Genomic DNA, 16,181 nt, shown 5'->3' on the forward strand with positions numbered 1-16,181 from the left:
AAACACAGCCACCACCCTGACCACACGCACACCTACACCCCCCCAAAGGCAGAGAGGAGCCTCAAAAAAGTGACTCACAGCATTAATTCTTGCTGTTCACAGCCTGCTATCTTGAGGAAGACCTTGCCATTCTCACTCTTGCAATCCAGCACCACTTAGCCGAGCCAACAGGCTTTGACATAAGTCACCTTTGCATCTCTCCTGCCTTGCCAGTTGGTCATGTCTGGCTCAGTGTTGTGCCTCAAGTTCTGTTAGAGCATCTTAAACCAGAATCCTGGCACAGAGCTAACAAGGAGCTTACTACTGATCAGCTATGCCAACTTCCCCTTATTTTGATAAATAAGAAACTGAGACCAGAGAGGGCAAGTGTCTCATCTAAGGTCACACACAGCCTGTTTAAGAATCCAGAGTTCCTGCTGCACCATACAGCACTGCTCTCATTTTTCTTTTGGAGCTGGTACTGGTGGGAGCAGGACCTTTGCCCTTGTTCCATGCCTGTGCTCCAATGTTACCTAAGGACCTCTGGGCTTCTTGATGACAGGATGCCTCAGCACTAGGCAAAGCAAAGGCTAGCAGTTTTCTGGGCCAACAATTTAGCAGCATTGAGTAGGTGACTGGTCTACCCATGGGTGAAGAGTTGTTGTGTGTTCACACAGGCCTCACAGCAACTTGTGTGGTAGGGACTCAGGAACCCATTTACAAAATGGGGAAACAGAAGATGGGATCCACACCCTGACTCACAGGTTCTGATTCCAAGATCACTCCTCTTACCATCATGTCATAGGTATGCCTTGCAGAGTTTAATGCCCGCAGGTCACAGGCTTATTTCTAGTGTTGGCCCTTTCCTTGCCTCTGAAGCTATGCACACGCCATTTCTCCTACATGGCAAGCTTTCCCTTAGCATCTGGATGTTCTCATCAGTAAGGTCTCAGCTCACAGGTCACCTCCTCCGAAGGGTTTCTCAACCACCAGTCACTCTTTATTACATTACCTGACTTCACTGTCTTCAGATCCCGTATCAATATCTGAAATCACCATGTTTGTTCATTTGTTTTACTTGATTACTATCTATTTCCCCTTGCCAGAATGGAAATTCTGTGGGAAATTCTTATGTGTACACATTTCCAATACCTAGAACTGTGCTTGACACATAAATTAATAAATATTCACTGAAGAAATGAATGGTACAAATGTAGTCACTTTCAATCACTTCATTCCCTTTGAAGATTTAATTACAGATGTTAGTCCAAGTCAGGGCTTCAGCCTAGGCTTGTGGTACAAAACAGTGACCTAAACTGTTTTTAGAGTTCAGATCTATTGATTTAATAACATTTGATCTGTGCCTTAACCAAATAAGGAAAACAGGCCATAGACTTATTGATAATGAGAGGCAGAGATATTTTTAAGATGGTTGTATTGAAGAAAAGCATCACAACACCTCCCTTCGGGGTTAATGTCTATGAGGGATTAAAAAGCAACTGGCAGACTGATAAACACTCACCTTGAGCAGTCTAGCCTCTAAAAACAGTTCAACAGCAGTGAGGGAATGGAGATGGCTCCATCCAAATTCCACTAATGGGCTCATCATCTCACCCCAAACAGATTCTGTGACACACAAGCATATGGTATCTCTTAAAAATTCATTTCTTTTCAACAGTACCAAAGAGAAAGTTATGGCTATCTTCAGTTTTCAGGAGAAGAAACAAGCACATGGAGAATCTGTGCAGTTCCCAAAAACATATAAACCAATGAGACTTCTTTGTTGTCAGTGGAGGGCCCTATTTACTGGGGTCTCATTGAAAATCACATCAGAGAAGAGAAAGGGGCAGGCAAATGAGGGGTGCCCAGAATCAGTGCCATCACTTTGTATTGTGCAAACCAAGGCCATGATTAGAATCTTAGACACTCAGCTTACACCAATTTGCCAGCCAATCAACTCACAAACCACATGATGAGAACAAAGATCCCTTCAAATGATCCTGAAATCAGGCAGGCGGTCACGAGGTAGGGGTGGGAATGTTGCTGAAGAGCTAGAGTCCTTCCTGTTTGTTATGCAGATAGATGTTTGCCCAGCAAAGTGAAGAGAACCCCACTTCCCAACAGGCCCAGTATAAACCACTAATAGAGGATTTCTCCTAAGATGAAAGGAAAATCAGAAGAAAGAAGAGCCATCCATTCATTCATTCCCCAAAAGAGTACTTGATCTTTTACATATGGTATCATATGCAGAGGAGTCTTTCGGTGGGGGAGGAGAGGGGTAGTTATTTCTCAGTTATATTTTTCATCAAACAGTGCCAAATTCTTTGAAAATGGTGTATCAAGTAATTGCAGTGAAGTGATGGAAAGAGTTTTAGATCTCATAAGCAAGTCATTTAAACTCTCTGAGCTTCAGTTTCATCTTTAAAATGGATATAATACCTATTTTACCAGGCCGCTAGGAGGATGAAGATTAAGTGGGGTGTATATATTTAGCCATGTGCATGAAGAAAGCACTCAGTACATGAACTTGAACTTGTGGCTTCATCACAGCAGCAGCCTAAGAGCATCCAGGCAGTCGTTATGCTCCTCTGCATGTGGGGTAGCCTTTGGTGCACTTCTACCCTTTATATAAATGTCAACATTTTCCTAGGACATAACAATGAGTTGTTGAAAATTATAGAGGTTGTGCTGGCCAAACAGTTCCTCCAAGGCTCCACTTCCCATCTTCCAGGAGACTAATTCAGACACAGACTATTATCAGACCCCTCAGGTCACACTTAGAACTTGGTGTTCTACTGTAACCAAACCATCTACACTAGCAGAAGGCATCTACATTTGCTAACTATCTCTCCTATTTGAAGATTTATTTCTTAGATACTTAAAAGTACAGAAATATGCTTCCTTACTGCAGGAGTCTAGAATTCTGTTAACCCTACAATCGATAAAGGGTAAGAAGACATGCTGAATTTCAAGATTCTTAGCCTGACATGGAGTTATTCTGCAAAAACAAAGCTTGGGGCCAAAACACATATGACTAATTATGTCTACCTACAATTGCTTAGGAACACTCAGTTCACATAGAGAAATTCTTAGAAGAGAGAGAGGGTCTAGGCTAAGCTGTTGATTTCTAGCTTTAAATTGATTCATTTTTCTAATACACTTACATGGAGTCAGAAATCCTTAGTGGATCTGTTTTCCATTTTGACAGTGGCTACATTTGCTGAGAACTATTTCTGACACATGAGAAATTTCTTTTGCTGTGTTAGCCATCCTAACAAGGTCTCCAATGGCCTAAGCTGGTAAGCATTCTGTTCTTTCACCCAGGGGTTCCTTTATTTCAGACAGGGTGGAAAGTTATTCATAGAGCATGACTTGCCTTCTTGAGTCCCTTCCAGTACTGTCACACATCACTTGTCCCTAACCCCCAGTATGGAATGAAACTAGCATTTGGTCCTATGAGGCAGACTGGCCCATTGCTGTCTCTGGCTTGGAATTCCAGGGTGGGGATGATTAACAGAACCTATAAAGGTGTCCTCTCCATCTAAGAACAGGCCAGTAGTCCAAGTTACAAGTCTAAGCAATCTTAACTCATTTCATGCATTAAGTGGTGTTGATATCCAGTGCATTTACCCAGGGAAGAAGAATGAAAACTAGAGATCATCAGCTCTCTGGGAATAAACTACAGACTCCTAAAGTGGGTGCCCAGGCACAGGAGTTTCTAGGCACAGAGTCTCCACAGAAACTGAATCCCTACTAGCCAGAGAAGGAGAACATCTCAGTATACCACCAGCCTTACCCTCAGGCCTTTGTTCGTATGGGACTAGATAAGTCAAACTAGAGACCAAGAGCAGGGTTCACACTTCCCCAAAGTCAACTAACCATTCTGAAGGACTTTTTTTACAATCCATATACATTTTGAAGAAAGCTTCAAGAAAGGAAGTTCTTGGAGCTGGCATGACATCAAGGTACAGTTACTCTAATGACAAAGTTTTATATGGATTGAAAAGACAATAAGTAATCATTTTAAGAGCCTAATAAGGATAGATAAAAGATTGTAGAGCTATGTCCCATAAAAGTCAGTAATACTCATGCAGAAAGTAGAAGATTTGACCTAGAAATGGCATTGAAAGAGTGAGTGGTTGATGTCTAGGTATAAGTCAGCTCTATGTATAACTGTGTAATAGCTACCAAACACTCAATGTGTACCTTAATGAAAGTAAATGTGTCCAGAAGGAACCCAGTGATAGTCCTTCCCCAGTGCAGGTGACTTAAGTCCTCTTAGAGTTACATTCAACTCCAAGCACCATATTTTAAGAAAGAGGATCTGACTAAGTGAGTACCCAGAAGAGCATGGCCAACTGACAAAGGAATGTAGGGTAAGAACTGAGGGTGATATGAGAGCAGCCAGCTTCAAATGCCTGAAGATAACGGCATGCGAAGCAAGCTTGGACTTCTTCCATAAGGCCTAAGGGATGGGACATCAACCAAACAGCCAGAGCAGAGAGCAGAGCACTAAAACTTGGATTGTGAGAACATGAACTAATAGCTGACTCTCAAGTGCGGCACAGCAGACCACTTGGTCGAGAGATTTTTAATGGAATTCAGGTTCAACAGAGAGTCGAACTTGGCAAGCTCTGAAACCCTCCCATGTATTTTCTCATACCTACTTGTTTCATTGTTAGAAGCAAATGCTTTTGTTTTTTCTCTGTGCTTGGCAACTCACAAATGTAGAAATTTGAGTAAATTATGTTTTGAGATCTCTCCTGATAAGGAATTATCTTAATTGCAAGAAAATTACTTGAAAGACAATGTACTGACATAGTATTTCCCAACCATTAGGTTATAGGAATATTTATAACCCTTTTCCAAAATCCACAACAAGAAATAAATTATTGTTTGGCAATGACTCTTTGGGCTACTGAATTTAGTGGCATACAGAAACTGTTGAGAGCGGAAGGGATGAATAAATGTTTTCTCACTAGAAATAAGATGCAGCACATAAAAGGGGAAATGGAGAGAAGTTTTTAGATGAGTGAAGAAAGTAAAAGCTACCTGGTTTAACTCAACCCTTTATGTATCAAACACACACACACGAAGACAACAAGAGAAGGAGAGAGACGGGGAGGGAAAGAGAAGAGATTCAAGAAAGCCAGAGAACAAAACTCCATCAACTTAATTACAGTTCAGTTTTTTCTCTTAAAATGAGAAGTGGTAAATTTGCTGATTGCTAAGGTTTCTTTCATCGTAAACATTTTATGATTCTGTCAGAAACTTTGAAAGCAACAAAATGGGAACATACAACAGAAGAGAACTTGACTTGTAATCACGATATAGCAAGTGGGAAAAAAAAAGTGATGGCTGTGGAGGAGAAAGTCCATTCAATCAAATCAGCTCATTAATTTGTTTGAAAGCAATGGAACTTTGTGCTCAGAAACTAAAGAGGCACAAAATCAACACCTTGGAAAAAAAAGGAATAAAATTTCAGAAAGAAATTTTATGTAGAATATGGAACACCGTCATAGTGAGCTAACCGCACAGTCACTGATTTCTAAATTATGTGGGGCTACTGAGTAAGAGTTGTTGGGTTCAGAAGGTCACATGGATGGCAGTGTGGTTGGCCACAGATGTCATCCTATATCCATCCTGGCATATTCCTGGAAAACATACTGATCATTTCCTGCGTTCCCATAGTTGGAGGAAACTCTTGCAAATACAAATGGATTAATCAGAGAAATGAATACCTAAAAGGAATTGAAAGACACTTTTCGCAGATCAGATTAGCAGCACCATACATTCACCAAACTGCTTTCCTTTACAGACATGTGATAACAAAGGGCAAGTTTCCCAAACTCTAGAGAGAAGGGCCAGATGCAAATCAGGGTGTTCGATTCAGAAATAGATGACTAGAAATGGAAATAAGAACTCGCCATGTCTAGAGATTCCAAAGTAGTCACAATCATGATGCCCTCCCTTTTATTGTCTTGTCTCCTGTGTTTAATTGGTCCCCAGGGGCTTGAGAAAGAGCATATTGCTGAGTCTGCCAAAAATGTATCATATATGGAAAATAAACCATATCTAGAAAATAAATTAAATCCAAACATTGTAAATGATGGTGCATTTTCACATTCCAAAAAAAAAAAACAAATTGTGGTTATATAGCACTAGGCATTAGAAGTATGCTCAGACTCACTTTGATGTGAATATGTGATTCAATATGTGATAGGTGCCATACTCCTCAACTTATTTCAAGAAGATGTCACATGCAGTTAAATGTTCCCTGGGCTGTTAGATCAAAGCCTAATTCACTCAGTTACCAATATATCATTTTAGAAAGTCACTTAAATTCTATGAACTGCAGGTTCTTCATATGTACAATGGGATTAATAATGCCTGCCCTACAGTGTTATTGTTAAGGATTAAATAAGATCAAGTATGTGAAAAAGTTTGGTTCAGTGCCTGTCACTTAACAGACACCCCATCATGGTCTTTCCCTTCATTCCTTTATTCTTTTCTTAAAATCGGGCATCTAGGGAAAGTTATAGTAACAACAGCTTCTTCAAACAATACAGATTCTGTGAAATCAGGATATTCAGGTCATATTGATTTACTGCCTTCCTTCTGACAAGTACCAATGATAGAATATGGCACATCCGCCTGGAGAAGGATTTGCAGTGTCATAAAAGACAGTGTTTCCTCTTCTGGTCCTCACCACAGCTCTGTGATGTGAGAGTTAGGCGAGAAACTGAGGCTCGGGAAGGCCAAGTGTCACCCCAGAATAAACTATGAGAACTAGAAATTGACTCAAGTCTTCTGACCCAAGCATCCACTAACCCCAGCAGCCTCTTTTTCTGGTTCTCAACACTCTCCCTAAAGCCAAACCCTGAGTACCTCTGGAGGGAAAGAAACCAGCAGCAGGTTTACTTGAGATGTCTTGCTATCTGCAGGTGCCAAGCCCAGGGTGTCCCTTTCACAATCAGTCGTGCTGATGATGCCCTTGTTCTCGTGCTCCTAAGCAGGGTCAGCACAAAAACTGTTATATGAATAGTTGTCGTGATGCTGTATCCTCTATCTATGCTTTGAGTGATTTGGCTATTTTTTTAGTTATATTTAGGAAGTCCAACATGTATCAAGGAAACCATTTAAAAGGGCATGGATAAGATTAATCAAATGCAGTTTATTACTTTTCCATTAGTGGCATCCATAAAGCTGAAAAGAAAGATCCTGAGATAAGAGGATCCTTTGCTTGGGATCCTATAAAAGGAAACCCACCAAAATGCCTATTTCTTTGCTAACACAAAGAGGGGATGCAGAAGAATTACACAGCCTCCAATAACCCTGAGCTGGCAAACATACAGAACTGGCAGATTACTATCATCTGTGCCATCACATAAAAGATGCTCCCAGGTGTTATTTTTTTTTAAATGCTCCACTGCTCTTTGCAAGGAACAGACTTGAGCACAGTCCAGATGGTGATGGATGAACATATTTCTTTGTCCTTCTCCAAGACAGTGTAATTGTGCAGCACGCATGGCAGTCAGTGGTCATTTTTAATATTTAAATGACATCTGAGTTGGAGATTAAAATTTGTAAAGAGCAGTGAGATCTCAGGGAAAAGGATGGGAGGCCACTTCTACTTTCAAATGCCATAAAACAGATGGGCCTCCCATTCCAGAATTAAGAGTTAAAATATTTCAGATTCCTTATAATGCTGGAAGCCTACAGAAGGAAATATCTCTGCGTGTACATCTCTCTCACACATACACACTTATTTTTCATTGCACACTTACAGATCATGAAGTTAACTCCAGAGGGCAAGATTAGATTTTGTTTCTATAAATTGGGGATGTAACCTTAGGGCAAGCATGTAGCTTAAGCAATTAAAGAATGACAGGGGAACACAGCAACAATCCTAAGTGGAGGAAAATAATGATAACTACCTTGATAATCATTATCTTGAAATATCCTCAAACACTTTGCAGAGATGATCTAATTATTCCCCTGCACATCCCTCATGGAAAAGATGCTATTATTTCCATCTTGAGGACAAATATAGTATCTAATCTCAATTTATAAGTGTCATTTCTTCTGAGAACCTTCACTATTTGTTTTCTTGTTCATCTTTATGGATTTGGACACCCCAAATTAACTCATTGTGTAGCATTAGAGGCAGAATAATCTGGGTTTCTATGAATGATTAAAATTCAGGGTTTTCCAAGATGCTTTAATCATATACTATATGAAATTATAAAATGTATACAAATACAGAAATTTAAAAGAATCAGATACAAAATAAATATAACTAGAAAGCCTAGTGCTTTTTCCGAGCTTTCATGGTATATGCACAACCCCTCACTTTGGAATGGGGGGTGGGGGAGGAGAAGACGTAGAGAACTAACATGGTTCTCTTCATCCTCCCTCCCTCAAATAAGCTCTGACAAATGCAGCTTTCACATGAGTTCTACATGAAACTCAAGCATAGGGTAAATAAGCAATGTGAAGAAAATGGAAAGAAGAAAAATAAATGGATAAGGAAACAAGGAGTGGGTAATGCAAACACTGAGCATATCAATGACATGACAGGAGGCTTCTGAAGGGGCTGCATTATTGCTAGGGCTGCTGTAACAAAATACCTCAAACTGGGTAGCTTCAACAAATAGAAATGTATTTTCTCATAGTTCTGGAAGATGGAAGTCCAAGATCAAGATGTTGGTGGGATTGGTTTCTCCTGAGGTCTCTTGTCCTTGACGTGGGAGAAGGGCTGCCTTCCCACTGTGTGTTCTGGTCATTCCTCTGTGAGCACGCATCCCCGGTGTCTCTCTGTGTGTTCCAATTTCCTCTTCTTCTAAGGTCACCAGTCAGACTGGATTACAGCCCAAACTTCACAGCCTCATTTTAACTTAATCATCTATTTTAAGGCCCTGTTTCCAAATATGGTCACATTCTGATGCATGGGGGTAAGGACCTCCACATACGAACTACAGGGAGATACGATTCCGCCCATAAAATGCTTTTATTCAAAGCATCTTCTGCTTTCAGGCAAGTGTGATGTTAGAAATATGTAATAACTAAAGCATGAGCCCTTAGGAATGATTTTTAAAAGACAAATTGACATACATTAAAATTTTCAATAGTGTATTTGAGGAAACATGGTTCAGTTCAGGCAGAGCCAAACCAAAAGAGATTTAGAGTGCTCCACCAACAGGAGCTAGGGGAAAGGCTTTCAGAAGAGAAGAGGAGGAGGCAAAGCAAGTAGAGAATTTGATTGGCTACAGCTTAAGTGGTTGCCTTATTTGGCAAAGCCTAGGTGGCTTTTATAATAGGTGGTTCTTAAATTTCGTTTTTTCAGAAAAGTGTATTTACTGGACTTGACTATGGCATAGGTGTTGGCTTGCTTGAATAAGTTATCAAAGCACTAGAGCCAGTCTAATGGCCTCCTTGTTTAATTACTTTAACATGGTCAACAATGCATTTCACTCTAGTGAGTCACATACTTATCACTCAGCTGACCTGACTCACCTACCCTACCTTGTTAGTCTCCTAAGACGATTCCATTCTTTTGCTGGGGGCTTCCTCAAAACAGATTATTGGAGACCTGCCACAGCCTCAAAGGGGAGGCTGCTTTCTCCACAGGTCCCTAAAGTTTGTTTGCATAATAATTCTGACCATGTGCTCACTGAAAAGCCAGCCATTGCTTCTCTCTTCCTGGAGGTGACAAGGGACAAGTCCAGACATTCCTCTTTTCATGTTTTGTGAGAGGTGCTCTTCCCTCAGAGCCTATGCTTTAAGAGGGTTTTCCCAGTAATGATCTGCACCAGATGGCCTCACCAAGAAATGTCTCACAAAGGATGCACACACTTGCTCCAAGCTGGCAGTCTCAGGTCATGCAGTCAGCTGGAAAGTTTGACAGCCTCACCTGCTGCCAGCTGCATTCGTTGGGCAAAGGAAAGCAACAAGGATTTCAGGGGCATAGGGCACTGAAAACCTGCAAAGAGAAGTTCTTTCTGAATAGCACAAAACACATGAATATGTTTTCTTACCATTTCCAGAAGAGTTACCATTCAATATCCCCTGACACAGGGCATTTCAGCTTTTTTGTAAGAAATCCCTTTTATTTCTATGACAAATCTCACTGGAGGTGTAGGGAGTAGAAAGCGGGTATTGATTGCATATAACCAGAGCTGGGTGTGCATTTAAGTTTTTTCTATTGATCCATGAGGCACATGAGGGGGCAGATCAGTAGATGAATGATTAATTGTTTAATTATGATTAACTCTTGGAAAACCCTCAGCTTCACCCACTTCTGAAGGTCTCCTACTCACTCAGAGGGAAGGGATGACAGGCTGGGGGAAGAGGGAGTTGGAGAGAGGAAGACCCTCACAGCACAGGTGGTGACAAAATGCGCTTCATTCCTTTCTGTCTAGGGGAAGATGATGACGACGACGAATGTGGGGAGGAGAAGCTGCCCTCATGTTTTGATTATGTAATGCACTTTCTGACGGTGTTCTGGAAGGTCCTCTTCGCCTTCGTCCCCCCTACAGAATACTGGAATGGCTGGGCGTGTTTCATTGTCTCCATCCTCATGATCGGCATACTGACAGCTTTCATTGGAGACCTTGCTTCCCACTTTGGCTGCACCATTGGCCTGAAAGATTCCGTGACTGCGGTGGTGTTTGTTGCGCTTGGAACTTCAGTACCAGGTAGAGAATACATTCATATATTTCCCCCAGAAGCAGAAGACCACTTGTTTTCTTGACCTTTTCTTACCTACAGTTTCAAGGACTGTGATAACAAACCGGGCCTATGAAATATGAGAGCCCAGAAATATAAATACTGTCACTTCCAGAACATTGTCATAGCTCAAGGTTAGAAAGCATGATGACAGGAAAACATTCCCAGAAGGACTGCCTGGAGAGAACAGATGGGTTTATGGATAGATTGATAGATCTGCTTCTCGTTACAATTAGCACTTCCAGAAACGCAAACCAAAACAAAATTACAGAATCACTTTCAAAACCAAAATTTCTCTTTTATATATTTAGTAAAGTTTGGGTAATTTGTGAAACTCCGTATTTGTTGGGTAACTGAGAAAAATACTTACTGAAGACCTGATACGATAGTCTCTTGACCCAAATATTAATGGGAGTAAATAAAAGAGTAGACATTGATCAGGACAGGGAGAAGGTAATCCAGACCAAAGCAAGATTTGGTGCTCATTTCATGGACGTCCTTTATGCATTCCTTATAAACTGAGTTTTTCTTCCAACCTACAAATGTAGCTCCTTATGTTTGCTCAGACTTCTGAATAACACTTTATCCTCCCAAACATGATGCTAACAGCAGTAATTTTCAAGATTTGGTGGGCACCAGAATTATCTGGGTGCTTGTTTAAAAAAATGCTAATGCCTGTGACCCACCAAAAACCTATGGAATCAGAAGATCTAGAGGAAGAACCCAGAAATGTATTTTAAACTCACAGGTGACCCTGGTTCACATCGGAGCTCATTGTAACTGAAGTACTAGACTACTCCCTGGCACTAGGTGACATCTGGACAGGTACAGAGCCTGAACTTTGAGCAGGAAGATCCGCATTCTCCACCAAGTAGCAGGTCAATGCCGAGTGTTACAGCGGGCCTGGGGAAAGGCAGGGCTGGAGGGGAAGTACAGCCCTGCTGTGACGGAGCCCCTCACTTTCCACATCTGCCACAGCTTTGGTATAAATGGTGTGATTTCTTTGAACACTCGCCATAATTTGCAACCCTGACTTTTAGTTTTGAGTCTAAAAGCAAGTGCAGTTTAAATCACACATATCTCTTCACTGGAATTCACTAGTTGCTCTTCTCCACTCAGATATTTATCATTTCAGTGACAGTAGATATGTTGCCTAACCTCTCTGAGCCTGTTGATTTGTTAAAGAAGGACAACCACACTTACCTTGTGGCAAGGACTAGAGGAAACCCCTACAAATTATGCATCTGGTAAAGCATCTGGGACAAAGAAGAAATTGGATAAAACAGCAGCTTTGTGATTATTATTTATGTTGAATCCGGACACCAGATTGAAACTGGTACACCAGTGCACATGGTGTTCCACAACTCATGGACCATTTGGCAGTCCTCATCAAAAGGACTGGTGTGGTTTTGGCGTCCAAGTGAGTTAACGGAGGAGCCCAGGGACTGAGGGAGCACTTCTCACTCCCGCCTCGGCGAGCAGGGCCACACAGGCTGCCAGCCGACTGCCGACCCTCAGAGCAGAGCAGGCTCCTCGCCACCTCAGCTATGTCCCAGCAGTTTCCCAATAGTCCTTATGTTGATTTTTTTTCTAAAAATGACTAGAAAGTTAGCAAGCAGGAGGAAAAACTTAAAATATTCATATTTTAAGTTACCTTGTTCAGAGAAAATGTACACAGCCAAAGGCACTAAGCATCGTGGTTATCCCTCGCTCTGAGGTTAGTATAGGACATATTATATGTTTGGGGGTCTACTTTACATTAAGGCATAAATCACTGTATCAAATGATGCCCAAGCTGGGGCACACTGTTGGCCCTGGGTTTAACTCTTGCGCAGAATATGTACAAATCAGAGTAATGATGGCAAAATTATGTCTCTCATGACAGTTACTCAAAATCAGCCTCCCTCTCTGGAAAGTGAGCAGTTGGTCCTACCAAATGCATCTCTTGCTTTCAAAAAAGTGGAACAATTTTCCTCCATCAAATCCTTGTTCCTAAGAAAAATTTTTAATCTCCCAACTTTCATCTCAATAAGTCAAAACTGGCTCCTTTTTCTATATCCCAGTCTTCCAAAGTGGCTCTGTGCATCTTTTGTATTAATAAACTCTTGAAAAGTGTGGCAGCCATATGATTAAAAAATTTTTTCTGTGACTTGAAACATACATTACAGTAAACCTTAATGCTTAAAGGTGTGATTTGTTTTGCCACTAAAAACCATCTCAGAACCCGGGGTAGAAGCATTGAGAGGTAAGAAAGCCTGCTGGGGAGAATGCAATGGAATCCTGAGTTGTCTACAGTTTCCCTAAACTGCCATCAATTCTTCCCATCGGAAAACAGATTTCTTTACTGTTAGTGGGAGAATTCCTATAATTTGCTGCGATATTAACTGTGAAGCATGCTCCCTAAACAATATAGTCACAGGCAATCTCAGATAATCATATCTATATAAATAGACATTTTCTCCCCAATAAAAAGCTGTACAAATTGAACAAGATGCTGAACAAACATACTATTTCTGGCTTTATTATTTTTTTCTAGTATTGAATACAGTTGACATGCAATAAATATTTCTGACTTTATTCTTCGATCCTGATGTTTCAATGCAGTGCTTTGTTATAGCTGAGTCCTCAAGAAAAATTGATGCTGTTGTCCCAGATGACAAAGCCCAGTTGCCACAGGCAGAAGACTAATTCTCTTCTCATATTGCCTACCATTAGTCGGCACTGGTCCTGGGGCTCAGCCTTTTTGCTAGGCTAATGCCTTGGCCCTTTTCCTAGCAGAAGGGCTCCTGGCTAGTGGATGATAAACTGCTGCCTCTCCTAGGTGTGACTTAGATTGTTATCTGGTGATGGCCCCAGTGGCACTGAAAACATTCCCCTGCTTCAAGGCAGTATTAAATATGTCTATCTCACTTAAAATACTTTTTGCCATATAGTTCAAAATCTATGGGAAAGATAGCTTATGAGTCTCTGGGTGAGAAAGAGCTTCTTCCTCACACCACTGGTATCAAATGCTCATTATAACTGACTGGCAGAGAAGGACTCCGGGGGTTTTCACAACCCCCTCAACTTCGGGTATGCCTGAAAGAGCTTGAAGACTCACACATGCTAGTACAGGAAGGGCCATCTTTTCCTGAATCACTCTTTTGCAAAGCTACCTATCTGGAGATGAAGGGGCTTCCTGAACATCTTGTTCCACACCTAAATGTTGGAGTGAGCCAGAGCCTGTCTCTTGCCCCCTCTACTCGGTGTACACTCACTCCCCAAGCCAATACATGGTTTCCATGGTTTAAATGCCATCAACATGCCTGTATCTCCAGCCTCAACATTCCTGAGCTCTTGATACACCAACTGCCTTCCCTGTTTCGATGTTGGATGTGTAATTTGCAGCTCAAAATTACCACATCCAAAATAGAACTGTTGATTTCCACTGCTCAACTGTCTTATCCTTCAACCAAACCTATTCTTTCCAGATCATGCCTTTCTCAGGAAAACAGTGTCATCTTCTACCCAGGTGTCCTTGATTCCTTTTCCCTCATCCCCACAGTCAATCCATTTATAACTCTTGCAGGTTTCTCCTCTAAAGTAAATCTTGTTCAGACCCACTTAGCTGTCTACCACCATCCTCCTAGTCCAGGCAGCCGTTCTTTCTCACTCTGATCCCCGTAGTAGCTCCTGTTTTCACGCTTCTACCAGAGAGATCATTTTAAGATATAAATCAGACCACACTTCTGTTTACAATCTTCCAACAACTTTTATTTCACTTACGATAAACTTGAAAAGCATCAATCTGGCTTACAAAGATGTTTGTGATTTGGCCCCTATCGTTCCATTCTGTTTTTCTTTGTCCACGGTTCTCCAGCCTCACTGACCTTTTTACTGTCCACCAAGCACCAAATTTGTTCCTTTCTCGAGGTTGCACTAGCTGTCAAAATGCTCTTCCTCTTTATTTACACAAGACTAGCTCTTTGTCTCCAAGTGTATCTCATTGTAAAGGTCACTTCTTCAAACAAACCTTTCCTAACCACACAATGGCAAGTGGTTCTTCTGTGTTATATCACTTGGTTTACTGTAGAGTATTACTTTCTGAATTTTTTGGTATATTTTTGAATGCTGTCCTCTAACTCTCCACACTGAAATGTAAGCTTCATGAGAGCAGAAATCTTGCCAGTTTTCTGTTATATTCTGGCTCCTAAAATAATGCTTAGCTACATTTAAGTAATGCAGCTGTATGTGTGCATGTGTTTGTAGGGATGTGTTGTATATAGGGATGTGTTTTGTATATAAATGAATATGTACATTTACTCGTTTCAGTCAGATGGCTTTCTTCCTAACACCTTCTAGAGACAGCTAAGAATTCCTTATGATTGAGAGAGATGAACAATAGATGTTCTTATAGTGTGACTTATTCTTAAGGAATGGGTATAACTGGGTAGGTTATTGTAGTAAGAAGGGGCAAAGGTAACAAGAGTACTAAGAGTAGCAGAACAGAAACATTTTTCCCTTTCATAATTTTGGCTGTAGTGCAAATTGTGAAGAGGAGCAAGATATTTTTGTCTCTTCTACATTCTTCTCCCTGCTGTCATCCCTGCTTCCAAGACCCAGAACTCAGGCCAGTACTTTTAAAACTTTAGGTATACTTTATGGAAGGCTAACTAGGTGTTTTGCAGCAGCCTGACCTGGGTCCATAACTATGTTACATTACATTGTTTCTATGGAAAACAGGCTCAAAATTCAAGAGAAAAAAATGTAATAAAGGGAACATTTGGAACCCAGCCTTTCCTGCACGAGGGACTACCTGTATCACACATCCTTTTAGTTTATAATTATTTACTTGGGTAAAACTTGGGTAATATTGGGTCAAGATAATCCAGCCTCTATACCACATTCCAAAGAGGGGTTTTCCTTTCATCTCCTGCTTGTACTGGAATCAAATACAAGTAAGCACTCTTCCTTAATTACAGAGACATCGAGTTGGGAATATTTTTACATAAGCCCTGCCTTAGTCTTTCTCCAGCTTCATCTGGCTGGTGCCTAAACCTAGCCTACTGCCCCCTTTATCTTCCCTTTACTCTTTGTTTATTCTTGGGGTCAGAACCGTGTAAAACTAGGCTGTCCTAGCCTCTGGTACTGTCAGATTTCCTGTATGATTTCAGTGTTTCAAATATCCTTGGAGTACTGTCAAGTGGGAATTATTTAAATCTAGAGATTCTAAGGCATGAAGGGAAAGGAAACACACAATTTTAGGCATAATTTTCCCATTTTGTTCATAGAACCTTTTTTAAAACCTAAAATCTTATTTTGGAGAAAATGTCATTTTTAAATTATATCACTTCCAGACTTCTAAATATCATAGGAAGAATTTGAAATAAAATTCGTTATACTAGCTGTTCAGTATGTTCTTTCAGTGCAGTGTTAAAGAGCATGCACGACGGGGGGGTTAGTGACAAGAGCTTTAGAGATGAATTAAGGAAACT

General features: G+C 40.9%; 1 protein-coding gene across 13 annotated transcripts in view; it reads left to right on the forward strand.

Annotated features, from left to right (window-relative positions):
- The window catches only part of SLC8A1 (solute carrier family 8 member A1), a 374,762-nt gene that overhangs the window by 324,440 nt on the left and 34,141 nt on the right, over nucleotides 1–16,181 (forward strand). For all 13 annotated transcript variants that reach the window (XM_017655160.3, XM_017655156.3, XM_073214039.1 and 10 more), the window contains one exon: nucleotides 10,401–10,676. In XM_017655160.3, the coding sequence (XP_017510649.1) occupies nucleotides 10,401–10,676 (276 nt within the window). The remainder of the gene's footprint in view (nucleotides 1–10,400; nucleotides 10,677–16,181) is intronic.

Source organism: Manis javanica, chromosome 1 (genome assembly GCF_040802235.1).
Source record: "Manis javanica isolate MJ-LG chromosome 1, MJ_LKY, whole genome shotgun sequence".
NCBI lineage: Eukaryota > Metazoa > Chordata > Mammalia > Pholidota > Manidae > Manis > Manis javanica.